This window comes from Oryzias latipes, chromosome 19 (assembly GCF_053564925.1).
Source record: "Oryzias latipes strain Hd-rR chromosome 19, Olatipes_Hd-rR_3.1".
In the NCBI taxonomy this organism is placed as follows: Eukaryota; Metazoa; Chordata; class Actinopteri; order Beloniformes; family Adrianichthyidae; genus Oryzias; species Oryzias latipes.
Genome location: NC_136255.1, coordinates 11,046,977 through 11,073,999, shown reverse-complemented (window position 1 = coordinate 11,073,999; position 27,023 = coordinate 11,046,977). Strand labels below are relative to the sequence as shown.

The 27,023-nt window shown below is 41.2% G+C and overlaps 1 protein-coding gene across 50 annotated transcripts in view; it reads left to right on the top strand.

Moving 5' to 3' along the window:
- Positions 1–27,023, top strand: part of LOC101172448 (ankyrin-3) — a 228,478-nt gene that overhangs the window by 141,362 nt on the left and 60,093 nt on the right. For 12 of the 50 annotated variants that reach the window (XM_078936975.1, XM_078936969.1, XM_078936995.1 and 9 more), the window contains exons 21-30: positions 25–123; positions 208–303; positions 770–842; positions 1,137–1,196; positions 4,286–4,409; positions 8,207–8,218; positions 13,584–13,686; positions 14,041–14,085; positions 15,727–15,833; positions 16,825–16,857. In XM_078936975.1, the coding sequence (XP_078793101.1) occupies positions 25–123; positions 208–303; positions 770–842; positions 1,137–1,196; positions 4,286–4,409; positions 8,207–8,218; positions 13,584–13,686; positions 14,041–14,085; positions 15,727–15,833; positions 16,825–16,857 (752 nt within the window). Of the gene's footprint in view, positions 1–24; positions 124–207; positions 304–769; positions 843–1,136; positions 1,197–3,464; positions 3,665–3,781; positions 3,992–4,285; positions 4,410–8,206; positions 8,219–13,583; positions 13,687–14,040; positions 14,086–15,726; positions 15,834–16,824; positions 16,858–27,023 lie in introns of those variants that run through there. The other 38 variants (XM_078937006.1, XM_078936982.1, XM_078937002.1 and 35 more) reach the window with 12 other exon arrangements.

Below are 27,023 nucleotides of genomic sequence, written 5' to 3'. Positions count from 1 at the left end.
TTCCGTCTTCCTCTTTCTTTGCAGAATGGTTACACACCTCTTCATCAGGCTGCACAGCAAGGACATACACACATCATCAACTTACTTCTGCATCACAGGGCGTCACCAAATGAGCTCACCACTGTAAGTACACCCACAAGAAACTGCCTTACAGCTTTAAATAAAAGTCTTTAAATACATTTTTTTTTGATGATTTGTTTTATATAGAATGGTAACAGTGCTCTGTCCATCGCAAGGAGGCTTGGCTACATCTCTGTGGTTGATACACTAAAGGTGGTCACAGAGGAAACTCTGACCTCTCAGGTGAGGCTTAGTCATTAAAAACAAAAACAAAAATTAACAGGAGGTTATAAAAATGTTTTCCATTAAAAATATTATTTTTTCAAAGGTTTATTTACAGATAAATCAACTGGGAAAGATTTGTCTTTTTAATTTATTATTTTATATTTATTTTTTAATTTGAGAAGTATGATGGAATGAATGCGTGGGATGAAGGGATTTTGATGTTTTGAAATACCCAGACTAATCATAGGCAGCTTAAGAACTGCATAATAGGTTTGCTTAAACTATCACTGTTTTTCTCATGGGATGGTTTTTCTAAGCAGAGGAGTTGTCTTTTGGTAAAGCAGTGATGAACTGTTTCTTTTTTTGTGCTTTTAGTTGTGAAATTCAAAGATATTATTTGTTTGTTTGATAAAAATAAGTCAACAAGTCAATTAAAGGAATGTTTTATATAACACATTACCCCAACCTTGTTTTTGTTGAGCAGACAGTCGTAGCAAAGCACAGGATGAATATCCCAGAGACCATGAATGAAGTGCTGGACATGTCAGATGAAGATGGTAAGATTTTTACCAAAATAAATGTGCATTTTTCCTTTTTAAATTGCTTCATTTCAAAAGCTAACTGGAGTTTTTCAGAATTGAATTGAGAAAAGCCATAAAGGCATGATGGCATTTTGGTTTTTGCCTGAAGTAAGTGCTCCAAACCTACTGTATGGAGGTCTGTGCTCAGGATCATTCTGATTAGTGAGAGCTCATATCTGGAAGTTCTTGCTCTAAAGTCTAGATCCAGTTGTGCTGCATCTAGACTGAATTTTTATGATTAATTTTTGTTTTCTTTTTCTCCTTAATCAGTCTTTAAAGCCAATTTTCCTGAAATGATCACAGATGACTATTTTTCTGATGTGGAAGAAGGTATTTTTCATCTAATAATTCTTATTTTTTATTTACTTTTCCTGTGTGCTTTGACCTTAAATTTCCAATATTCTTTCCTTTTTTTCTTACTGTTGTGTTTAACACATTTAAAAGCACAAAAGTGTGCTGCTGCTTTAACCCTCAATTCCTTTAGGCTGAGTTTGTTACACCTCCTGTATTAAAAAAAAAGGCAGGGTGTATGGCTTTATGCAGATTTACCATGGGAACAGTCTGCACATGGCATTGTGCAGTGTGTGACAGATTTCTTTTCATGCCACTCACTATACGGCAGATACACTTGATCCTTTATTTTTGGAGACTTTTCTTTTCCTCATGTTGTAGTTTAGCATGCTGGGGCCTAAACATATGCGGGCGGCAGTGGTGGCAGCAGCTGCTGCAGTGTGTGAGTGTTTACTTTGCCCCACCCTACTTCAGGTGGGGCTCAAACAAAGTTAGAAACAACTTCCTAAACAACTCAATTCGATTGGTTTCAGTGAGATTGCAATCCTAACAAAGACAATTTACATATTTATTTTTATTATATTTTTTGGTTTGTTTAGGGTTGTGTTGCTTTTTAAGTATTGATGAACTAGTGTTATACAAATTAGTAGTGTTATACAAATTTTTATTTCTGCAGTGATAAAAGAATAGGAGATTACCCAGCATGCCCCATTTTGTCCGTGGGGCTTTTGTACTTAGGACATTTAGGGAGGTTTCTGCTGAACTTGTCTGTAATCGAAACTAAATATATATATATTTGTGGAAATGTCCTTGACAGAATGTGTATACGTTGTTGTGCAACTTGTAATCTAAAAATACATGGAGTGTAACTGAAGTCGCATAAAAGTATTCTCAGAGCAACAGCAGCCATTAGCTTCTCCAATAACACACTGCCTCCAATCCAAATCAGGAAGCAGTGCTGCGGTCCGTTTTAGCTGGTCCAGACTATAAACTTGTTGTTTGTTGTTATTCATTCGTTTCAGTAACTGATGTTCTTCTTGATTGCATCTCTCCACAGACTTTGTGGAGAGATGCAATTCACAAGCCTCCAAATACAGCAGCCATTAAAAGACCTGGCAGCTTTTCTAAATAAAACAGGGTGCAATGTTAACATATACTGACTTAAGGGTGAACTCTGCACTAATATACCAGATACCGGTATTAATATTTTTTAGACATTTTTACAATGTTTATATGTTTATTTTATCATTTAAAGTCCCGTTCAGATCATCTTTTGATCTATTTTAAAAGCATTCCCAGTGGTCTTTTAAATGGCCTATATCATACAAAATTAACATTTTAAGCTTAAGATTTTTATAATGTTCATTCCTCACTATAAACAACCCCAAAGCGGTTTTTTGATCCATTCATGCAATTCTGACTATTCCTCTAAAAAACCTGCACTATGACCACCAGCCCCTCCCAATCCACGAAAACGAGTGGGTTCTGACATTGTGTATACATGAGGAACAGAACCTTCCAGGAAAAGTCTGCGCTGCCAGCAACGCCCCCAGGCTAACACGCACACCCACTTTCTCAGCATAGCTCGCGAAGATCGGCAAAAGTGCTTTTATTTTATATGCACAATACGCACATCCATCTTTGCAAAAGTTTAGATATTGTTTGTTTTTGTGGGCGAAATGCAGACAAGCTACAGAGGCTGACTCTAGGTTGACCTCATGAAATGGGCTGCACCCACAAGGTGAAAAGGCAGAACTTAAGAGATCAAGTCGTCTTACTTTTGGGTAAGAAACTTAACTGCGAAAATAACTTATAGTTTATGCAAAAATAGTTAATTAGTGTAATATATTATCATATATATGGATATAGCTTAGTCTGAAAGGCTTAAAAAAAGTATTATATGGGCACTTTAATTATGATTGATGCTGTTTTTTGCCTAAATCAAAAAAACAGTGTTGTTTTCCCAGACATAATTTCTGCAGAGTGGCAGGAGTTGTATACACTTTCTCCGCCTGGTCTTCAAGTGGATGCATCGCAACAAAGCGGAGCAGGGACCTTGTAGCACCTACGTCACAAATACAAGTTTTATTTAATCATTAGATAAATGCCACAAGAGCATGTTAAAAACACACAAAAAAGTGGATCTTTAAATTGAAAATGGATTTTATAGCTGCAATCCTGAGACCAAAAAAAACCCCAAAGACAGAGGATAAACACTGAACAACTTCTATAGATTTTAAGCAACAGTTAAAATCACACACCCGCTTACTATTCCTGTCATGCAGTGAGCACTAGGTCCCTAAACCCACACACACATGCATACATGTATCATGGCAGGCAGGAGAAAGCTGATCTGTTTGTGTGAGCGCTCCAAACAAGCGACAGAAAGTTCATACAGGACAACGCAACGGCGAGCAGACAGCAGGTCACAGAAAGAGGAGAAGTCAGTTTAGGTGAAATCCTCCAAAGCGGACTTTGCGGCTGAATGAATTGCTTTAAAGCAGGCGGTGAGTCATTGCCCAGCGAGGAAGAGGGGAGAGACCCCTCTGCCATCTTGTGGGTAATCACTGCTGTGTTGTGGCAGACAACACAGCAGAGAATGTGGAATGTGGCCATTTGGTGTCTGGGAAGTGTCTTGGGAGGGAAAAAAAGTTCTTCAAAGGGGGGAGGGGTGCAGCAGAGGAAAAAGTAGAAGAAGGAGGAGGAACGACTGCTTTGTGGGAGCTGGAATGCCTTCATTCATCTCCTCTGGTTTTATCTGCACTTGCTCCAGTCAGCAGTCTGGATCTTCTGCAACTAACCTCTCCTGCTTCACCACTTTTTAACATCTACAGGTAGCTTGGAATTCTGGTTTGTGGTCAGAAACCTGTTTAGAAACTGCATGACTTTCTTCTGGTAACATTTGTCGTCCTCTGAGCACATAAGCTTTTGAACCTGTTTGACTTTTGTTTGAATGACTTTGTCTGATTGGAGCTGAGCTGGAAAACAGCCTTTGGCCAGGGATGATATTGATCTTTCTGATCAGAAAAACGTGTGTCTGTGTGCAACAAACACAAAGGAGGCATTTGTTATGAGTCTCAAATGATGTAGAAGCTGAGCAGTTCTGACTTTTTTTTCCTGTTTTTAAGGCGATGACGTGATGACGGGGGACACGGACAAATATCTAGCTCCCCAGGACCTGCGGGAGTTGGGGGATGACTCCCTCCCCCAGGAGGGTTACATGGGCTTCAGCGTGGGCGCACGTTCACAGAGGTAATGCCCCAGCACATGAATCAAAATCAAATCTATTTCTGTCAAGTGTTTAGGTTTTGCCTTGTTGCTATAAACTGGAAGATAGGAAAGATTGCCACGTCTGTAAGTTGAGCTCTTGAGTAAAAGAAATGTTAAACTCTACAGGTATGTAGTGCATTATTGTGACTTCTCTTGGTTGTTTTTTTAAGCCTGATTCAGGCAGACTGTTAATGATTGCTAAAACTTACAAGTAGGGGGAAAAATGACTCCCACTGATCATTGGAGGAATACATCAGTTAGCAAAGTAGATTTCTAGAAATCGCTGAATCTAAATTAAACCTCTTCTTGACTGACCTGCTGGAACTTCCTCCATGTTTCTGGGGATTTTCTGGATGGTTTCATGCTGGCTTTTTTGGTACACACCACACTACTTTTACTCAGAACATTAGCTATGACAGGCCTGCTCAAGTCTAAAGCTATGTTCATAGCTCGACAAAGGGGTGTTCAAACGATCACTTCTAATGAATTGTCTATGTAAATCAGCGTAAATGCGTGATTTGGGCTTCTGCATTTAAAACAAGCTGGTTGCCTTTCTATCCCTTAATGGCACTCTGCTGCCAGCTAACCGCCCGGGTGCCAGCACAGCAAGTTAACGTGCCGTGGCGGAGTGACCGTAGACTGTTGACCTGTCCAAGTTGTATCTCCCCCTTGCCCAACAGTAGGCGGTACGGGCTCCAGCAACTATGTGGCCCTAGCAGGTTAAGAGAGGGTTTCCCTTGCAGTATAGCAACATATAGTCTATTTCAATATGCCTCAAAAACCACCTCTTCCAAGCGCAAAAACCTTTTTTGATAAATGCAAGTTTTTTTGAAATTTTTGTGTTTGCATGAGTTGAATTTATTATCGCAAATCCAATTAGCTCAATTTCATAGTAAATAGTCATTCAAAAAGCATGGAAAGAGGTGGGGACTCACAATAAGCTCACTGCTGTTTGGTGACAGTAGTTTCTGTAAATACAATGAATCGGAGCGACTTGGACCAATCACTGTCGACTGGCGGCGCCCGTATCAGCTTGCATGGTAAGGTAGTTGGCCTTATTTCGTGAAAGCCTGACATAAGGCCTTTTCTATGGGTGACATAACACCTCGATACATCCATAAAATGGACAAGCCTGTACAGGGCACGTGGGTGGCCCACACAAAATATCAAGGTCATAGACTACTTGGTGAGCCCATAGAGCAAAAATGTTTACTAATTTCTTTCTACAGGCATCCTGCGATCGACAGGTCACAGTGAACACTTATATAACTCGTAAATTAGGGTGAAGTAGGTGAATCGGAGGCATTTCGTATGGATTTAAAAAAAATTTTTAGCCCCCACAAATCCTGCGCACTGTGTAAGGACCCTACAAGGGACCAGTGCTCCAGTACTCACAGCTTACTAACTACTAGAACATAAACTGCACCGTAACGTTACCCCATGCATTATAAGTGCGTTCAACTTACATTATCCTTAAAAATACTTCAGATTAAACTTACCACACAAAGGATATTGTTACATACTATTTCCATGACATTCCTTGAGGTGGACAATTGAGCCTCGAGGAAACTGCAAGACACACCTGTGTTCACCTTAAGATGTAGCTGCTCCTCTCTACTACCCTCCACAGGACCAGACAACCCAAAATGGGTCAAAACCCCATACTTGTGTGTGTGACTGTTTACCTAGAAACAAGAGGTTAGTTTCACTTGCAAGTGAGCTCTGCTCTCTCTGTCTGGATGTCAGGCACTTAAACATTTTCACTTTGTCAAACTGGCCCCCCTTGCAAGAAATTTGTACTTCTTGTTATAAAGCTTAAACCACGAGCTTTCTTTATGTTTTTATCCTTCTTTGTCTTAGCTCATTTGGGGCAATACCCCCCTAAATGTAGAGGTGGGGTAACAGGTTGTGAAGGTATATGGAATATGTTCCTGCATGACTCAGATTAATCATGTTTGCAGTAAAAAATAAAATAAAAAACACCTTATTTTTAAAAATATGTGTATTCTATAGGCTACAGGTCATAAAATAGAGCTTTACATATTTTTATTTTGTTTTGGTTTAACAAAAGACCTATGAAATAACACCCTCTCATTTTATATATCCAAAATATGTTAGACAGCTTACAGGGTTTTTATCAGCAGGATTATTGTACTGCATTTTAAGAGTTTCCTCATTTTATATTTACACAATATGTCAGACTTTGACAGCTTACAGGGTTTTTAACAGCAGGATTATTGTACTGCATTTTAAGAGTTTCTAATATCATACAGTGTGCATTAACACAACAAATTTGTGTCAGGTTCATTAAAAAGTGCTCAAATGCCATTTCTAAGCTATTTTTAATGTTTTTCTTCTTGATAAACAGATAAAAGCTAACAAAAATGCTGGTTACTACAACCACAGGTTTTCCATCATGAGTAGAAGGTCAGGCTTTTGTCCTTCGAGCTGCTGTAGTTTGCCCTACATATCGACTGAACATGAAAAGGAGGGAGTATTGAATATTTTAGTGATATGGAAGCTGACCCCACAGGAAATTAGAAACATGTTCAATACTGTAGCCTTGTGCAAAGTTGAACTGGAGGGATGTGAGTCTGTTTGCTTAAACCAGACCAGAGGCCCCTTTTCTGAAACAGTGCAGGTGGAAGAAAAGTTTCAGAAAAGCAAGAAACTAATTATGAGTGGCGGGAAAAAATGCAATAGTAGCACACAACGAAGTTAAAAAGGCTATTTAAATCCCGTTCTTAAAAACCCCCTCCGATAAAAATTGAGTTTTCTGTGTTTTAACAATGAGTAATGTATGGATATAAGAATGAGATAGATAGACAGACAGCCAGGCAGGCAGAGATAGAGCGATAGAGAAATAGATAGATAGAGAGAGAGAGAGAAAGAAAGAGAGAGAGAGAGAGAGCTGGAAAAACAAGGATGTTACACAAGTAAAAATTTACTGTCAGCTAATAAAGGAAAACTTACAGGAACATTTAAGGAAGATCTGAGTGAGTTATATCTCAGAATAGTGAACGTTTAGGCGGATCTTGTAGTTATTATGGCGATATCATTACAAACCAAGCCTATTTGAAGTCAATAGTAGCATTAGAGTTAGCACTGCTCTCAGGTTTTCTGGCAGAATACATATCTCTTTTGTTTTTTAAAGGATGAGTTTAGTATTTGTATGTGTGTTCGACCTCAGATCAGACGAGACGACCTGCTGAATTTAAGCAGATTACTCAGTGAAGCAAAACAAAGTAACCAGGATTTGTGGGGCCCAGCCCTGGTGGCCCCCTGCCGCGTTCATTTACCCCACGATAGTGCGTCGCAACCGGTTCCGGCTGGGCAAGTCCTGGCCGCCACATGCTTTACAGCGGCCCCCCACCCAGACCTACGGACTGAAGTCCTCATTGCGGCCTCCCTGCCTTCCAGGAGACGCACAGGGCCTACTGCTCCCGGTGCGACTGTCAACTGGGTGCAAGTTTCCCAGTGCATTCCGACTGTGTTGCCACAGGCGGGGACCGGCCCATGTACATAATGTCGGCCAACCATCCAACCTGTCATGAAACACGGACCATGGAGTGTAGCAGTTTGTGTAACTCTTAGTTTGTGTGTAGATTTGAATACAATTACAACCATGTATCAGGTATGCATCGCGTTGAAAGTGTGCTTTTGGCTTCAGTCAGTCAGGCAGGCAGTCATTTTGCATCCCAGATTTGACTTCTCTCCTCTCTTTCCATTTATCTCTAAGCTCACAATGTTTTATTCTCTCCCATGTCCTTTTACGTTAGTCCCAAAGTCAGGTAAGAGGCTAGGCATGACAAGGCTTTACCTTTACCCCCCACCCCAACCCCCCCACCAAATCTACGCCCTCCCCACACCCAGCTGCTGCCCGTGTAACGGCTCCATAGTGCTAAATGTCACAGATTTACCTCATATTTAGTTACTAACCGAATGATTACTTGTGGAGTGTTTCACAATGTTTTGTGTGTTGTGTTTTGTTGTGCAACCTCTTACCTTTAGTTGAACCCATATGTTCGTGATAAATGGCCTGCCATGTTTGATTTTGTACTCCACCTGTTGTGTGATTTATTTGCCATTATTCCAAGTGCATCTCTCACTGTTTTGAGTGTAAAACTTTGTAAAAAAAAATTTGTGTGTTAAAAAAATATTTTGCAACTGAAACAGAAATGTGAAATCAAGACTACGTGCAATCAAACCAATTTTCCCTCGAGAGAAATTCTCTCTTCTGCTGCTCGAAACAGAGAAGGGCACAGCGTTACAAATGTGCCACAAGTCAGCCAATCACAGACATGGACATGAAGGTTGATGCTGATTGATCAGAAATTCTTCCAATCAGCTCATAGACTGGATCAAATTTGTGCGTGATTGGAAAAATTCTTGACCAATCAGCATCAACCGTCATGTCCATGTCTGTGATTAGCTGGTTTTGGTAGCACACAGAGGTGGACTTGCCAGGTAGGCAATCGCCTGCGGCCACCAACTCTCTAAATTCACATAAAAATCAATGAACTGGCAAAAGATTGATCATGTACGAGTGTTTGGTCCTCCCCGTCCTTATGCAGCAATGGTATATATTACAGTCAACAAGTCTAGAGACTTACAAGTTAGCGAGCAAAAGCAGGATTGCCAGACTGGGCAGTTTTTGCAGGCACAACTGCTTTAGGTGGATGAACATAATTTGGGCAGGTTTGCGAGATTGTAGTTCATGGTTGAAATATGTTTCAAGCAGGGAAGTACGGTCTGGGGAGAGGCAGGTGACAGGCAGTGCTTCACCTGCAAGAATGAAGAAGGCTGGAAAATAACCATGCTTTTTGTGATATTTCAAAAATAATACACATTTTTGGGAGCATTTTTACTGTTTGTGTTGTGCAAAATTTCCTTTTAATACACAATTAGAAAAACAAAAAGTACTCTATGGACTTATCTTCGGTGATGTTTGATTTAGTTCCAAATATTTTATTTAATACTTGGAAACTCCATTACATTTCACAAAAACATTTGCTTGTATTTTACCTCACCTAAATTAATGAAAAGTAAAAATACAAGAACAATTTTAACTTTGGTGCTGGAGGACAGATAAAACGGAAAGAACAAGAAGAAAATACTTTTTTTTAAACTGTTTCTTTTGCCCTCTTCAGTAAAACCTGGCAAATTAAATAAAAGAAAATCATCATTTGTTCATTCTAGGAAGTGGGGGATTAACTAATTAGTTTGTTTAATAAATGTACATTTTTTCCAAGTAAAAATGTATGTAATGTAAAATACATTTCTTTAACATTTGAATGTGATTTCAGTTTTTCAATCATCAAAACATTTGGATTCTTGACTCTGATGTTGTCTAAAAGTGTATCAGTCAGGAAGTTATTTAACGTTTTACCCTATTGATAAGAAGAAGAAGAAAATAATAAATAAAATAAAAGGAATTCTACCACTGCAGAGGGCCCCATGTTATTGTTCGCCGGGGTCCCTAAATGTCAGGATCGTTGGGGAAACAATATGCAGGACGCAGAATGCTCAGAATCAAAAGGTTCCTTTTATTTGGGAACTAAATAGGAAAAAACTTAAAATACTGCCTGAAGCTCGTAGCTCTGAAACACAAACCAATCCAGCAACACATATAAGGAAGATGCAGATTATAAAACAGGAGGAGTGATTAACCAACAACAAACCAGTGCACACAACAGGGAGAACAGGTGATGACACTGAGGGAGAATTACACTGGGAGGGAGAAGTCAAGACACCTGTAATAAGAGGACAACAGGAAGTTATAAAAAACAAAACAAAATAAAAGCATAAAAACCCATCCTGGCCCCGATACCTTACAAGACCCCTCCCTCAAGGGGCGCCTCAGGGCGCACCGCCCGGCTTGTCCGGATTTCGCTTATGAAAGTCCCGAATGAGAGTCTTAGCCAGAATCCAGGAGGATCCCTCCCAGTGCGCTAGGTACTGAAGACCCCTCCCTCTCCGCCTCTCGTCCAGCAGGCGATGCACATCATAGACCATGAATGAGACGAGGAGGAGGTGGTGGAGGGGGAGACTGTTGGACTTGTGACATGAGGTGTAAGCTGAGACACGTGGAAAACCGGGTGGATGCGCAGAGTCCCCAGTAAATGTAATTTCACTGACACAGGGTTGATGACCTCTATCACCTCAAAAGGGCCAATGTACTTAGGTGGGAGCTTCCTTGACTCAGTCCAGAGCTTTATGTTGGCTGTTGATAGCATAACGGACTGACCTGGCGATTAAGTGGGTGCTGGAGCACGGTGTCAATCAGCCAGACTCTTTTTTTGTTGCAGATGAGCAAAGCAGGGCAGCACGAGCCTCCCTCCAGATGCGTCTGCAGCGCCGATAAAGGTGTTGGACCAATTGAACTAGCCGAGGAAACACTCAAAAGGGAACATACCTGGAGCTGATGAGGTCATCAAGTTATGGGCATACTCAACCCAAGGAAGCAGGGAGCTCCAGGAAGTCTGGCAGCGAGAACAGACGCACCGGAGGGCCACCTCTAGGTCCTGGTTGGTTCTCTCAGCCTGACCATTAGACTGGGGGTGGAAGCCCGAGGAGAGGCTGGCGGTGGCACTAAAAGCTGCACAGAAGGCCTTCCACACCTGAAAGATAAACTGTGGACCCCAATCTGAAACCATGCAACAATGCCATGCAACTTGAATACATGGATCATTATTAATTTGGCAGTCTCTGCAGCAGAAGGCAGTTTGTTCAACCGGCAACGTAGGAAAGAGATGGTTCTGCGGACTACCGGATGGCAGGTCAAATGGGATGCATGAGCCCACTGGAGGACCTGACTCCCTGTGACCCTTGGCACAAAAGTCTCTCAGGAGGGCCCCCTCCAGGGTCTTGCTCCTGGTTCTGTGCAGCCCTGATGTCCCTTTCCAGCTGCCAAGAAAGATCTACCAGAACACAGGAGGCAGGTATTACAGTCACAGGCTGCTGGTAACCCACAACTGGTTCTGCCGGTGAGGTGGGAAATCATGAAGGCCACTCTGGAGCAGTGGGGTAGTTGACAGCCTGCAACTCGAAGCAGAGGTCACACTGGGTGATGAACGGCTGACAGTGACCAGAGTCACCAGAAAATCTCTCTGGTCGGGCCAGCTGGGCAGCGGGAGCGAGGGAAGTCTGCACTGGAGTGGAAGAAGAAGGATGAAAGAAGAAGGATGCAGTGGGAGGGATGATGGTGGAGGCTACTGGATCTGCTCCGCTAGCAGCTCAGTCTGCTCCCAGACTGCGGCCAGCTGTTGCTCATGGCGAGTTGACATCTACAGCAAACCTTGACAAAGAAAGCTCAGCTGGTCCTCCTGCTGACGGATTATGGTAAATGGCGTATACTTATATAGCGCTTTTCTACCTACAAGGCCCAAAGCGCTTTGCAGTCAGTCACATTCACCCAGTCACACACTGGTGGTGGCTCCGCTGCCCAACACAGGCGCCCGCCTACCACTAGAGGCAAGGTGGGGTTCAGCGTCTTGCCCAAGGACGCATCGACTCATGGTCGTGCAAGGCGGGAAGCGAACCTGCAATCTTACGATCATGGGTCGACCGCCCTTCCGCTGTACCACGGCCGCCCTGTATGGTGAGGTCCGCTCATGAAGCTTCTGCATCTGCTGTATCCATGTTGGCCGAATTGTAATGTCAGGATCATTGGGGACACAATATGCAGGACGCAGAATGCTCAGAATCAAAAGGTTCCTTTTATTTAGGAACTAAATAGGAAATAACTTGAAATACTGCCTGAAGCTCGTAGCTCTGAAACACACAAAACAATCCGGTAAGGGAGACGCAGATTATAAAACAGGAGTGAGTTGCACACAACAGGGAGAACAGGTGATGACACTAAGGGAGAATTACACTGGGAGGGAGAAGTCAAGACACCTGAAATGAGAGGACAACAGGAAGTAATAAATAAACCAAAATAAAAGCAGAAAAAAATCTTCCTGGCCCCAATACCTTACACTCAAACTGCTAAGTCCTCAACTGATGGCACATTTGTACCTGGTATGTTTCAAGAGAGAGAATCTCTCTTGAGTGAAAATTGTTTTGAGTGCACGTATTTTTGAGTTTCAAGTGCATTTTTCTGTTTCAAGTACAAAAACATTTTCTAAGCACACAAAACTTTGAAAGTTTTACGCTTAAAACAGTGAGTATTGCGCTTGGAATAATGGCACAAAAACCACTCCCTACTCCACTGTGGTGACTGTCTTTTGTGTGCGAGTCTGTAAGTTCTGCTGAGCGGAAGCCTTACATCATTTTGCTTTGAGTGTTGACTGTTCGTTGTTGCTTCCAGGGGCCTGAGCTGATTGATTTAGGGAAGTTTATAGTCTGTGTATGCAGTTTTTTAGTTTTATTAGTGGGCTTAAGGTCAGCACCCAAACTACACATGTACTTGAGAATTGTTTACTACAAGAGGATGCATGAAAATAGTGAATTAATACTGACAGTGCTACAATAAAACAGTACTGTTATTAATTAACAAAACTTGTGTTGGGATGTAAAAAAGTAAAATTTTATTTTTGTTATATTTCATCAATCACCTCTATTTGTCCTGAATGTTTTTCACAAACCTGCATCACGAATAACACAACAGCTTTCATACAACAGCAAATGTCACTTTAATAAAAAAAAACATGCTCATTATTATACATTAATTTAAAAATGCTAGATTGATAAACACAGAAACAGTTATTTATTGTCTTTAAATCGAGAGTATATAATCATTTAAAGGTAAGAACGGCTGATCAAAGCTCAATAAGGGTCTATAGTGTGAAAATAAAACTAGTAAACTATATATATATATATATATGTGCACAAAAACAAAATTTTAAAGCCTTTTTAATCTATAACCTTTATTTTGACACATTTATAGATTTTTCAATTTGTTTATACCAGAATCCCCATCATATTAATTGGATAATTGACCTATTGACCTCACACATATGTTTTTTTTCTTGCTGTAGGATTTGTGTGTTTCTGATCTCATTTAGTCAGGTTCCTGGAAGCTGCATGCAATAAACATTTCTTTTTTTTTTTATCTGTTCACACCCCCTCAATTTCCAACCTTCCTCCCCCCTTCCCTTCCTTCTGTGTCATTGTGACTTTTGTCCTGGTAACCCCCACAACTACCACACCAAGCCTGCGTTCCTTCAGTTCCGATAGGTCCAACACGCTAAACCGGAGCTCCTTCACAAGGGACAGCATGATGATCGAGGAGATGCTGGCCCCCCAAAAGGAAAAGGTAGGTGGGCATGGGGGTGGGGGGTGGGGGGTGGGGGCTGCTTCCTTACTGCATGCCTTGAGTCACTAATCTATAGGTTATTAACCTCCAAAGTGACACAGTTTTGACTTAGTGCTGGACCAAAAGAACAAATAAAGAAGAACGATTTTGTGTGGTTCATGTCAGTTGAAATATATATTTTTTTATTTCTTTCGTTTAAAACTTTCTTAAAAAATGTCATAAAAGACTTACCAGTGATGCAATCCGAAACTTTTAAACATACATTTCTATACATCACTTTATTTGACTAAAACCAGCGTCTCTTAACTATCAGTAACCCTCTTGTGCTGCTTGTTTCCTCTCACATCGCTGCAGATGCTCTATAAGGAAATATCTTTTATAGTAGAGCAACACATGAAGGTAGAGGTCAAATTTACTGTGAACTTTATCAATTTTCTGCCGTTTGATTTTAAAAAAACAATAATTTTTTTAGAAAGCGTTCATATTGTGAAGAAAATTTGAGAAAATTAAAATACTGCTGCACACGCTATCAGTTGTAGAATTAACTTTAGTTTAGCCAGCATGGATCTAATGCAAAGTTTAAAAGAAAGAAGGTAAATAAGCAGCTATTTGTGGGCATATTTGCAGTGGCTCAGGCAGTTTAGCAGGTCATCCAATGATCAAAGGGTCGGCTGTTTGATCCCCGCTCCCTCGTTATCTCCTTTGGCAAGACACTTCACCCTCCTTGCCTCCATTGCCGCTCCACTGGAGGCAGTGAATGTGTATGAATGATCACGGTGATGGTCAGAGGGGCCGTACGCGCAAACTGGCAGCCACACCTCTGTCAGTCTGCCCCAGGGCAGCTGAGGCCACATCAGTAGCTTATCATCACAAAGTATGAATGAGGAGTGAATGAATAAAGGACGCTTTGAGCATCTGAAAAAGCGCAGATAAATCCAATCCATTATTATTATTTGTACAAACTGGTGCAAAAACCACATTCTTTTAAAAGAAAAATATATGATTTACGTAAAAAAATAAATGATTTTCATAGCTTACAAAAAGGGCAGTCCACCTCTTTGGCACAATGTGTCAGATTAGTATCCTTGTAATCTCCATATAAACCCAAATCAGCCTCCTGTTAGGCAAGTGCTTCGCTGTGTGATGTAAGGATTCTGTGCTTTAGTTTGGCTCTTCAGTTGTGTTCTTGGTTTTAGTCATGTTCTGAGTTGTTACCCTATCAGTCACTCCAGGCTCATGTTGATCATCCACAGCTGTTTTTATTCCTGTCAGTTACCCTCAGTCTTCTAATTTTCTGGTTTTTAGTTCTACCTTGTCAGGTCATCTGTTCTGTTTTGTCACTCCGTTGTTGTCATGTTTTAGTTTAATCATTAAATATTTTAAGTTTCTGCCACCCAAGCCTGGTCTCCTGCATTTTGGGTCTTACACCAGTTCTTGACAGTTCAGTCCATCTGCTCTGATGTTTCTGTTCTGCACAGCTTGTTTTAGGCAAGCATAATCCAAAATTCATATTAATATATTTTGTTTTTCAGTTTTTCCGGTTTGTTTGTCTGTTTGTTTCTGGCCTAGATCTAAGATGTGTGGTTTTGTCAAAAGTTGGAATTTGGGTAATTAAACAAAATGTTATTAAGTTTCGTTCTGGATGATAGTGAACTTCTAAAAGATCCATGTATGACCAAAAATCCAGAAGAGAAGAGATCAGATCCGAGCACTTGTTGTTTATTTGAAGAGTCTTCCAAGTTTCAATAGTGACTTCTATTTAAATGCCAATGTACTTTTTTTAAACAGAAAACGCTCAGTTATTGGATTTTTAAAGCTTTTTTAAACCCTGGCTTTGCTCAGAAATTTTGAAATGTATATTTTCTTTGATCTGCATCCTATAAACATTTTAGTAGAAGTTGTTAGCTTTATGTAAAATCTAGAATACAAACGTGGAATTCTGATATTTATTTTAAGAATGTTGGATGGGCTTTAAACAAAGGTATGACAGCCCTGAAAATACCCCAGGCATGAATTCATGAACTTGTTTGTCCTTCTCAGCATCTTTTAGTGGCTAAGGATGCCGACGGTGACTCTCTAAAGAGATACAGCTGGACGCCAGACGCCCTGGATAATGTCAACCTGGTTTCTTCGCCTATACACTCCGGGTAAGCGGGTAAAAGATAAATCAGAGGGGAATTTTTTTTATTTTAGGAATAAAGACATGATTTGGTTTATGCTTTACCTTTTCTGTTTCTTTTCTTTGAGAAAACAATTGCAAAGCATCACCAGATTCTTTTTGTTTTAAGTATTTTGCAAAATGATGCTTGCTTTCTTTTTTGTATTTTGCTTTTAGATATAAAAATGTGTCTCTTGACTCAAATGGAACAAGTTTGTGTTGATTTAAAAGTGCAGCAGCTCAGTTATTTCTGCCAAGCAGAAATCAAGTGTTTGTAAATGGATAGGTTTATCAAAATGTTCATTAATGTCAGTAGAAGCTTGGAGAACTTCTCCCCTTTAGCCTTTTTCTTTAGCCTTCTTTTTTACTTAGGTTGAGGAGCAGTGGATTCTCCTTTCTATCTTGTTGAACTCAGAAGTTTCTGCAGAGAAGCGGTAGTTAATTAGAAATTCATTCGAAATTTTCCTCTGAGCTGTAGGCAGGACCGTTGGCGCTGAGGGGTTTGTGGCCTGACCAGTATATTTTCTACGGAACAAATATAAGCTTTTTCAGGTGCCCTTTTTTTTGTCTCCTCCTGATTCACAACGATTTAAAACGGAAAATACCTAATAAAATAATTTTAATTAATTAAAGATTAATTAGTCATAGGGTAAACAAGTTTAACAAATAAGTTAAGGAAAATCAATATTGAACCCTACTCGTTTTTTTGGAAATTATTCGTTTTCATTTTAATGTCCTCCGCCACAAGAACATGTTTAAAACACCAAAACGCAGTTTTCATTGGAGTGAGTCTTTAAATGAAGGGGTAGAGAGGTCAGCTTTGATCACATAAACTTAAAACCAGGGGATTAAAATTATGGCCTACATTCATGAAGAAAATACCCTGTGAAGCTCAACATGAAGCCTCTTCCCCCCAAAACTGAAGTGATGTTTCCTATCTTTGTTGTTGACTTTTATCTCCTGCACTGCTTTTCTTACAGTTTTTCCTCTCTGCTTCCACAATACGACAGCAGGTGACTGACTATGATTGGCTGACCTCTTCTTATCACGAGCTTGTTTCTGGTGAAATCGTTCCCCCACACCTTAAGTTCACCACTAATGTCCATGTTTGCTCCCCTCACTCATGAACTGTGCTGTCACAGACTCAACAGAAAGTGACTGAGCTATTAGCCTTGTGTTGTGATGTTTTTTTTATTTACCGTATTTTCCGCACTATACGGCACACTGGATTAGAAGGCACACCATCAATGAATGGTCTGTTTTTAAAAGTAGGTTATATACAGTATACAGACCAAAAGTTTGGACACACCTTCTCATTCAAAGATTTTTCTTTGACTATGAAAATTGTAGGCTCACACTGAAGGCATCAAAACTATATTAACACATGTGGAATTATAAACATTACAAAAAAAGTGTGAAACAACTGAAAATATGTCATATTGTAGGTTCTTCAAAGTAGCCACCTTTTGCTTTGATAACTACTTTGTACACTCTTGGTATTCTCTTGATGAGCTTCAAGAGGTAGTCACCTGAAATGGTCTTCCAACAGTCTTGAAGGAGTTCCCAGAGATGCTTAGCACTTGTTGCCTTCACTCATCACACTTATTAAACCTGACAGGGCACACCTGTGAAGTGAAAAACATTTCAGTGTCATGTGCGGGGGTGGCTAGAAAGCCGGTAGGACCCAGAATGCAGAGGCGGAGGCACACAGTTCCAGGGCAAGGGGTTTAATTACAAACAAAAGGCGCTGCCGAGCAGGATGACAAAACCAAAAAACAAAAACTCACTGTGACGTGGCATGAGATAAGGAACAAAGAACGAGGAACATGGCATGACATGAACACCAGACAGGAATAGGTCGGGGCGCCGGCGGCACCCCCCTGGGAGCCGGGACGGGTCGGGGCGCAGGCGGCACCCCCCTGGGAGCCGGAACGGGTCGGGGGACGTCCGGGACCACCACTGGATGAGATTGTGGTGCGTCCGGGACCACCACTGGACGAAGTTGTGGTGCGTCCGGGACCACCACTGGACGAGATTGTGGTGCGTCCGGGACCACCACTGGACGAAGTTGTGGTGCGTCCGGGACCACCACTGGACGTGGACGGGGACGGTGGCGGCGACGACGACCCCCCCTCAGGGCAAGCCGGCTCCCAGTAAAGTCCTGGTGGCTCCCACTCCAGGGATATGAGGCAAACTGGGCCTGGTTAAACACCCAGAATGTCCTGGTCTGCTCTGCTTCCAGGCAGTAGGCCTCTAAAAGCCGCATGTCCCGCTCTGCTGGGTCCAGGAAATAAGGTTGGTCCATTACCCCTGTTATGGTGTTCATGCCTTGTTCCTTGTCCCTCGCCATGCCACAGTAAGTTTTAGTTTTGTTTTGTCATCCTGCTCCGCAGCGCTTTTTGTTTGTTCTTTTTGTGTATTAAAACCCACTAGCCCTGATCCTCATGCCTCCGCCTCTGCGTCTGGGTCCACCCGGCTCTCGAGCCACCCTCCACCATGACATTCAGGTGACTACCTCTTGAAGCTCATCAAGAGAATGCCAAGAGTGTGCAAAACAGTAATCAAATTAAAAGGTGGCTACTATGAAGAACCTACAATATGACATATTTTCAGTTGTTTCACATTTTTTTGTTATGTATATAATTACACATGTGTTATTTCACAGTTTTGATGCCTTCAGTGTGACTTTACAATTTGCATAGTCATGAAAATAAGGAAAACTCTTTGAATGAGAAGGTGTGTCCAAACTTTTGGTCTGTACTGTATAAGGTGCACCAAACTATTAGATGCACTAAGCGAGCGAGAGAGTCAGAGATAAATCTATCAGTTAGTCAGACTTTATTAACCTATATTCACAGTAATTCTAGAACATGTTTGTATCACGTTACATGTTAACATAATAACCTGTAACCTAGGGTTGTGCCGATGGACGATATCATCGTCCATCGTGATGGGTGACTGACATCCCGATGGAGAGACCACCATCGTGATGCCACGCCCCCGCCACGTTGCGCGTCGACACCATAAGCCGCGGTTACATGTACAAAATATCTTGATGGGATCAATGGTCAGATTAGAATCCAACCGTGTACATGGCACAGAAAAATGTTTTCAGAATATAAAAACGTTCACTAAGGTCACACTTTCGGTCGGAATAAATCATTCGCACATGCGCAGTAGGGTTTGAAAAACGGAAGGATATAAACTCCGCCGAGCAGCTTTTTTTTTTTTTCAAACTTTATTGTATGTAACAATTCAATACAAAACATTGTTAAACAGCGCCGAGCGGCTATATACATTGACATGCCAGCTCGGTAATATACGAGACGATCTTCTAAACCTGCTTTTAATAATGTTACGGTTATTATGAAACACCTGTTCGCTCATCATTTGAATTTTAATCCGTGTGGTCAGTGCTTTTTCTGAACGAAGCCAGGATTAGCAGTATGCTAACACGGGCTAACAACATTAGCTTTGGGTGGCGCTGCATGCTGGCTGCACGTAAACATGTAAGAATAACATCAGCCTTTATTTAGTCGGGACACGACTGGAAACACAAATCCACGTGATTGTTTGAATGTTTTCTAAGGACTGAGCGACATTTCTGCTTTGAAGCTCAAACCGCTGTGTGTGCTGACGATCCGAACTGTGCACAGACACACACTTTTAGACCCGGTTCTGAGTTCGGATGCTTGTACCCCTAGAGCTGCGGGACGGATCGCAGTCTTAAATCTCCCACACATACCGCTCATGTACCCCCCCCCCCCCCTTCCCCTAAAACACAAAGCTGTAAATCCGCGCTCCGCCGGTCCACTTCACTAGTGAAGTGCGGGAGCGGACTACTTCTTTTCTATTTTGTTTGTTACTTTTTTGTTAAAGTCACTTCCCTCAGTTTATACTGGATCATCGCGGATTAGTCATTAGTTGGGAAATAAAATGAAAAAAGCAAAAAAACGAATAGCAGTTATATAAGAACGAAAAATGTGTAAATACCCCCCCCCCCGACGATGTCATCGTCCATCCCGATGGTTGACAGCAAACATCGTCAACGGCCAATTTAAGGGACATCGCCCAACCCTACTGTAACCTTGTTTGCAATATGTAAAAAAATAAGTTGATTTCGCTTAAACAAACCTAAGTGTTAGTGCTGTCACACGATTAATTTTTTGTGCTATTAATTATTCGTGACTTGTAATTAATTATTCACTTAAACTATTTTTAATCACAATTGTTTTTAACCATCTAATTGCTGTCAAAGCCTCATTTTGAGATTTTTTCATTTCTATTCCATGCAGTAAAATACCAAATTACATCCAAAAAAACTGATTTTATGTTTAATGCTTATGATTTTATGAAGTTTTTCTAATATAATAGACTTACAATCTTTTACTTTTAAGGTTGGAAAAAGTGGAATAAAAGGGGTATTTTTTTTCAATCTCGAACAATTAAGAAAAAACAAAACAACAGAATGCTCAAATTTAACACACGAAAACAGTAGGAACACTTTTCTAAGCAATAAAAAAAATGACCATAAACTTCTCATTTATACCATAATATACTGTATGTTGACACACCTTATTCTACAGTTACTGTCCGATGCAATCAGCTCTTCACGCACCCCATTCATTTATGTCTTTATCCTTTACAGGGTCGTGCACAGGGTCATAGAGGGGCAAGGGCTCAAAGTTGAAAAAATGGCACCAAATACAATTTTTTTTGTCATTTAAACAATTAGGAAATTAAGTACATTTTTAAAATAAAGTACTAATAGATAAATACTCAGCTATGTGACCTTTATAGGTAAAAGTGACACCATTATCAATTTTATGTAAACAAACTATTGTCAAAATGAGTTTATTCACTTTATAACAGGCTTGGAAAACATCAAAGCCATAAAACACTGGATGCTTTTTATGTTGGCATTGTGCTGCAGGCACAATCAACATGTATCAAGTTTAATACAAATGACAATATTTTAAACACAGATATCCTGCAACTTTTATCCCCAGAATGCTGTCATTATTAGTAATATTTGAGTTGAGTTAAGCGAGCTGGTATTTGGGCTGAAAGCTTGACGTTCCAGCGGCGAGGGACGCAGGGTGGCATGGATAACATAAACAGTCTGACACAGCTACACGTTAGCTACGTGAAGCTACGTTAAATTCTTGTACAAACAAACAAGTAAACAATAATCAATGGCAAATCCTTTCACATTTTAGTTTCTTCAATTTCAGCCCTTTGTTGTTTTCCCACATCAAAATAATACAAATGGAATATTATTAGAACATTAAGCCACACTGTTTGGCCACATGTCTGTGAAATTGTGTGTTTGTAAACATTGGACTGTAGCGATGGCCTGATAATTAGGGCCTGAGCACGGAGTGCAAGGACCCTATTGTAATTCGAATGTTTATTATTATTATTATTATTATTATTATTAGGGCCCGAGCACGGAGTGCAAGGACCCTATTGTAATTCGAATGTTTATTATTATTATTATTATTATTATTAGGGCCCGAGCACGGAGTGCAAGGACCCTATTGTATCTGTAAGAGTTATTAGGGCCCGAGCACGGAGTGCAAGGACCCTATTGTATCTGTTAGAGTTATTATTAGGGCCCGAGCACGTAGTGCAAGGACCCTATTGTATTTACTCGGATTATTATTATTATTATTTTTCTTCCGACGGAACAGTCGCCTTTTTGAGGCCTTTAACATACCCCAAAACTCACCAAATTTCGCACACACATCAGGAGTCGCGAAAAATTTTATATTTTATGGGAGACTGACATGGGTGCACAAAAATGGCTCGATAGCGCCACCTACAAAATTTGTTTTGGCGAGCCCCGCCACAGGCTTTGACATACAAGCTTGATTTTTTCAAGGAATGTCCATCAGATGGAAACCTACAAAAAAGTCTCTTGGGACCAAGCTGTCAGTTGCACAGGAAGTCTGCTATATTGATGTCAATATGTCATTTTTGCTGCATTTTGGACATTTGCAGGTCTCGTTCTAGAACGAACTCCTCCTAGAGATTTATGAATAATGACTCCAAACTTTGGTTTTGTAAACTAGACACATGTCCGATGTTAAATTGCAAAGCTTTTAAGTTTTTACGGTTGTTTGTGACCGTGGCGGCGCGTCAAAATTCGAGGTCATTTTGAAAACACGCCATGAAAAGAAAAATGGCCATTATTCAGCTATGCATAATCCAATTTGATCCAAAATTTATGTGCATGATTGCAGTCTGACTCTGAACACATCTGCAGTGGAAGAATCCGGAACAGGTGTAGCGCCACCTGCTGGCAAGAGGAAATGACATGTTTGACTTGGAGCATCACTGCTCCAAGTAGGATGAGCCGACACACCTCAAAATGATATCCACCTGTTAAAAAGCCATTGAAGTTTACTCTGACAAAAAGCCATAACTTTCAATGCGGGGGTGTGGTCGTGACAGAGCGGCGAAGTTGGGCGTCTCGCCATGCACACAAAAGTTGCTCTCACGTGCACATTCCTTGTCCAATCTCACTGAATTTCAATGGATATGATGAAGCTTCCATTCTGAAACCATGGATATGACAATCTTGGACGAGCTCCATAGCGCCACCTAGATATAAACAAATACATTTTTTGTCACATTTTGACCTTTCTCTTCTCTGTGCTTTGTCAGACGTTCATAAAATTACAACAGGAGATACTCACAAGGGTCTTCTCTCATTGTTTAAAGTTTCATGGGCGTACACCTGACGGTGCTTGCGCAAGCCACCGCCAAACAGGAAGTGGTTGATTGCGTTGCAGTCAGATAATTAAAAATTCATAAAAAATCAACCGTTTGTATCACTAGGCTGAGATTTCAGAATGAGATGTCTCTTACATATCTCCACCTTAGATATACAGCTCTCGCATGGGTGCACAAAAATGACTCAATAGCGCCACCTACAATGTTTGTTTTCGCGAGCCCCGCCATGTTCTTTAACATACAAGCTTGATATTTACAGGACATGTTCATCAGATGGAAACCTACAAAAAAGTCTCTTGGGACCAAGCTGTCAGTTGCACAGGAAGTCTGCTATATTGATGTCAATATGTCATTTTTGCTGTGTTTTGGTCATTTGCAGGCCTCGTTCTAGAACGAACTCCTCCTAGAGATTTGTGAACAATGACTCCAAACTTTGGTTTTGTAAACTAGACACATGTCTGATGTTAAATTGCGAAGCTTTTAAGTTTTTATGGTTGTTTGTGACCGTGGCGGCACGTCAAAATTCGAAGGCGTTTCGAAATCACGCCATGAAAAGAAAAATGGCCATTACTCAGCCATGCATAATCCAATTTGATCCCAAATTGGTATGCATGATTGTAGTCCGACTCTGAACACATCTGGAGTGGAAGAATACGGAAAAGGTGTAGCGCCACCTGCTGACAACAGGAAATGACATGTTTTACTTGGAGCATCACTGCTCCAATTAGGATGAGCCGACACACCTCAAAATGACGTCCACCTGTTGAAAAACCATTGAAGTTTACTCTGATAAAAAACATATCTTTCAACGCAGGGGTGTGGTCTTGACAGAGCGGCAAAGTTGGGCGTCTCGCCATGCACACAAATGTTGCTCTCATGTGCCCATTCCTTGTCCAATCTCACTGAATTTCAATGGATATGATGAAGCTTCCATTCTGAACCCATGGATATGACAACTTTGGACGAGCTCTATAGCGCCACCTAGTTATTGTATGGGGCACATTCTGCCCTGTATTTTCTCTTTGCTTTGTCCGATGTGCATGAAATTAAAACTGGAGATACTCAGAAGGGTCCTCTCTCATAATCTGAAGTTTCATGGGTGTACACCTGACGGTGCCTGCGTAACAGGAAGTGGTCGATTATGTGCACCCAAATAATAGAAATTTATTATAAATCAGCCGTTTGTCTCAGGAAGCTGAGATTTCAGAATTAGATGCCTTTAATAACCTCCAGCTTTGATATGTAACACAATAGGGTCTATGAGAAACTTCATACCTCTTTTTTTCCTATACAATTTTGGACTGAACAAAGATTTTTAGCATAAATTCTGTTTAGGTTATCAGCACCAAGAATTCAACTTTCATAGGCATTTATGTGCTACTGCTTCCTAAAAAAATTCAGAATGATTGAAGTTACAGGTGACATCTTAGAGAGCATTACATCCAAAAAGGTCAGAAAACGTCTTTTTAGGCAAAACTGCAAACACCTATTTTTTTGCATAACTTATCTTTCAAATATCAGCACAAAAAAATTAAAAACGGTAGGGATCTGTGTTTGCTGCCTTCCATATTTTTTTCAGACTTAAAAGTGTAACAGATGATTTATAAAAAATCCTTTTCATCCAAAAACCTGTGTTAAATCTGTCTAGACTCCAAACAAACATTTTTTTATGGTAACTTATGTTTCAACAATCGACACCAATTTTCACAGACCTAAAGCTGAACATGTCCCATAGCTCCCTGAATATTTTCATAGATATAAAATGAACTGGTCATTCTAACATCTGGCATTCTAACATCTAACATCTTACATGTCAAAGCCTCTCTCAGCCTGGCTCTGCTGAAGGAGTCGTGTTACAACCCCGCCCCCTCCTGCTGGGACCCCTGCTATGTAAATTAGCAAGCAGTGAACAGAGAGATGAGGAGTAAGAATGGTCATTACTCAGGCATGCATAATCCAAAGACAGCCAGTTAAACACTGAAAGACATATTTTTTCGGTATGTCTTTCATACATCTTTAGTATTAAAAACTCTCCAAGATGAATGTGCCTGACTCCACCTGCAGGTGGATCACAGACTTCCTGACGGACAGACAGCAGTATGTGAGGCTGGGGAAGCTCGTCTCAGATACTCGGACCACAAGCACCGGATCCCCCCAGGGCTGTGTCCTTTCACCCCTGTTACTCTCCCTGTACACAAACAGCTGCACAGCTGGTCACCTGTCTGTCAAACTCCTGAAGTTTGCTGACGACACCACACTCATCGGCCTCATCTCTGACGGAGATGAGTCGGCCTACAGGAGTGAAATAGCCAGGCTGGTGTCATAGTGCAGCGCTAACAACCTGGAGCTTAATGCTCTGAAGACAGTGGAGATGACAGTGGACTTCAGGAAGGCCCCAGCCCCCCTCCCCCCTGTCATCCTCTGTGACTCCCCGGTGACCTCTGTGGAGTCCTTCTGCTTCCTGGGAACCATCATCAGCCAGGACCTCAAGTGGGAGCAGAACATCAGCTCCATCACTAAGAAGGTCCAGCAGAGGATGTACTTCCTGAGGCAGCTGAAGAAGTTTCACCTCCCTGAAAAGATGCTGGTAGACTTTTACACCGCCATCATCGAATCCACCCTCACGTCCTCCATCACAGTCTGGTTCGCTGCGGCCACGGCCAGAGACAAGGCCAAGCTGCAACGCGTCATCCACTCAGCAGAGAAGGTGATCGGCTGCCACCTCCCGTCTCTCCAGGAGCTGCACATCTCCAGGACCTGGAGGCGGGCAGCCAGGATTGTAGCCAACCCCTCTCATCCAGGACATAATCTCTTTCGGCCCCTCCCTTCTGGCAAGAGGCTCCGGTCCATCAGGACCAGGACCTCGCGCCACAAGAACAGCTTCTTCCCCACTGCAGCCAGCCTGCTGAACAGAACCCCAACTCCCCCAGGTGACCCCCCCCTCCCCCCCCGCCCACCAAAGGACTGTCGGTGCCACTTACAGGCCCCACCATCCCAGCCCATCTGTGCTCCCACTTTAATTCACCTTACTCTACTGTATATAGTGTGTTGTTGTTGTTAACTTAATTTTTAACTTATTCTTAATTGCACTATACACCAAGTCAAATTCCTCGTTTTGTAAAGTGCGCTCTACTGAACCTGGCAATAAAACTTTTTCTGATTCCTGATTCTGATTCTGATTCTATTAATCATTGTTTTTTATTCATTCAAAATGCAATTAAATCAATATTTTATCTTTTTTCTTTTCCTTTTTCTTTTTTTTTTATCTCTTATATCCTTTTTTATAATCAATGTTTGAACTTCTTTTCCTTTCTATTGTCATGGTTTCAGTTTGTTGTCTTTTTTTTCGCTTTAGTTCTTGTTCTGTCTTGTTTGGTTCTGTTTCCTGTTTTATTTTGAAAGGTTTCCTGTCTTGTCATGTTTCTTGAGTTTTACTTCCTTTGGTCCCCATCTGCCCTAATCGTGTTCACCTGTGTCTTGTCTGCCCTGTCTGTATATAAGTCTTGTCTCTGCCTTCCTCCTGTGCTGGTCCATTAACTTCTGCTCATGTTGATCACGTCTTCTTGTCTGGCGTCCATGTCCCTTGCCATGCCACAGTAAGTTTTTGTTTTTAGTTTTGTCATCCTGCTCTGCAGCGCTTTTTGTTAGTTAAATAAACCCACTTGCCCTGAACCCGTTTGCCTCCCGTCTCTGCGCCTGGGTCCTACCTGCTCTCGAGCCTCCCCCCCACACGACATCTATACATCCAATGAAATTAAACTACAAATCAACAAACACAACTGATAACAAATGTCTCTAAAAAATGATGTGTATATTTGCAGAACCTTAAAAACACCAAACAAATAACAAATGCTTCCCAATTAAAGCACAAAAAATGGAACACAAAATGTAAAACCCAAGTTAGAAATTGCAATTTGAAAAAGATACTTTTTTCAGCAGCTTTTCAAAATCAATCACCAATTCTACTCTTCTGTGGATGAAACAAAGAACTCCAGAACAATGAAGCCATTTCTCTAAGTCTCTCTCACCTTCAGTTTTAAACAAGGTCTGTGAAAATCCACCATACATTGGTCACATGAACTCAGAGACCTGCTAAAAGTGCACAATTGTAAAAGCTCTTTTATATAGACAACTGTTTGTTTGCTTAGAGCTCTAAATATAAAAAAAAATGCTTTTCTATCACCTAGACACAGATGGAGAACCATATCAACTGGATTAATAACAGGGTGGCATGTTTAGACAACATGAAGCTGTCCATCACATTTTTGACCTAAACATGTAAACACATCCTTGGCTCTGCAGTTAGGAAATGGTATTTGGGAATCTCTTTATACCAGGAGCCAGCCTGGCCATTGGAACATCGCCACAGTGCCCATCCAGACTGGGACAGCAACGGGGTCCACTTCAGAGCCGTGAGCTGCTGTGTTTAACTCCAGCTGTC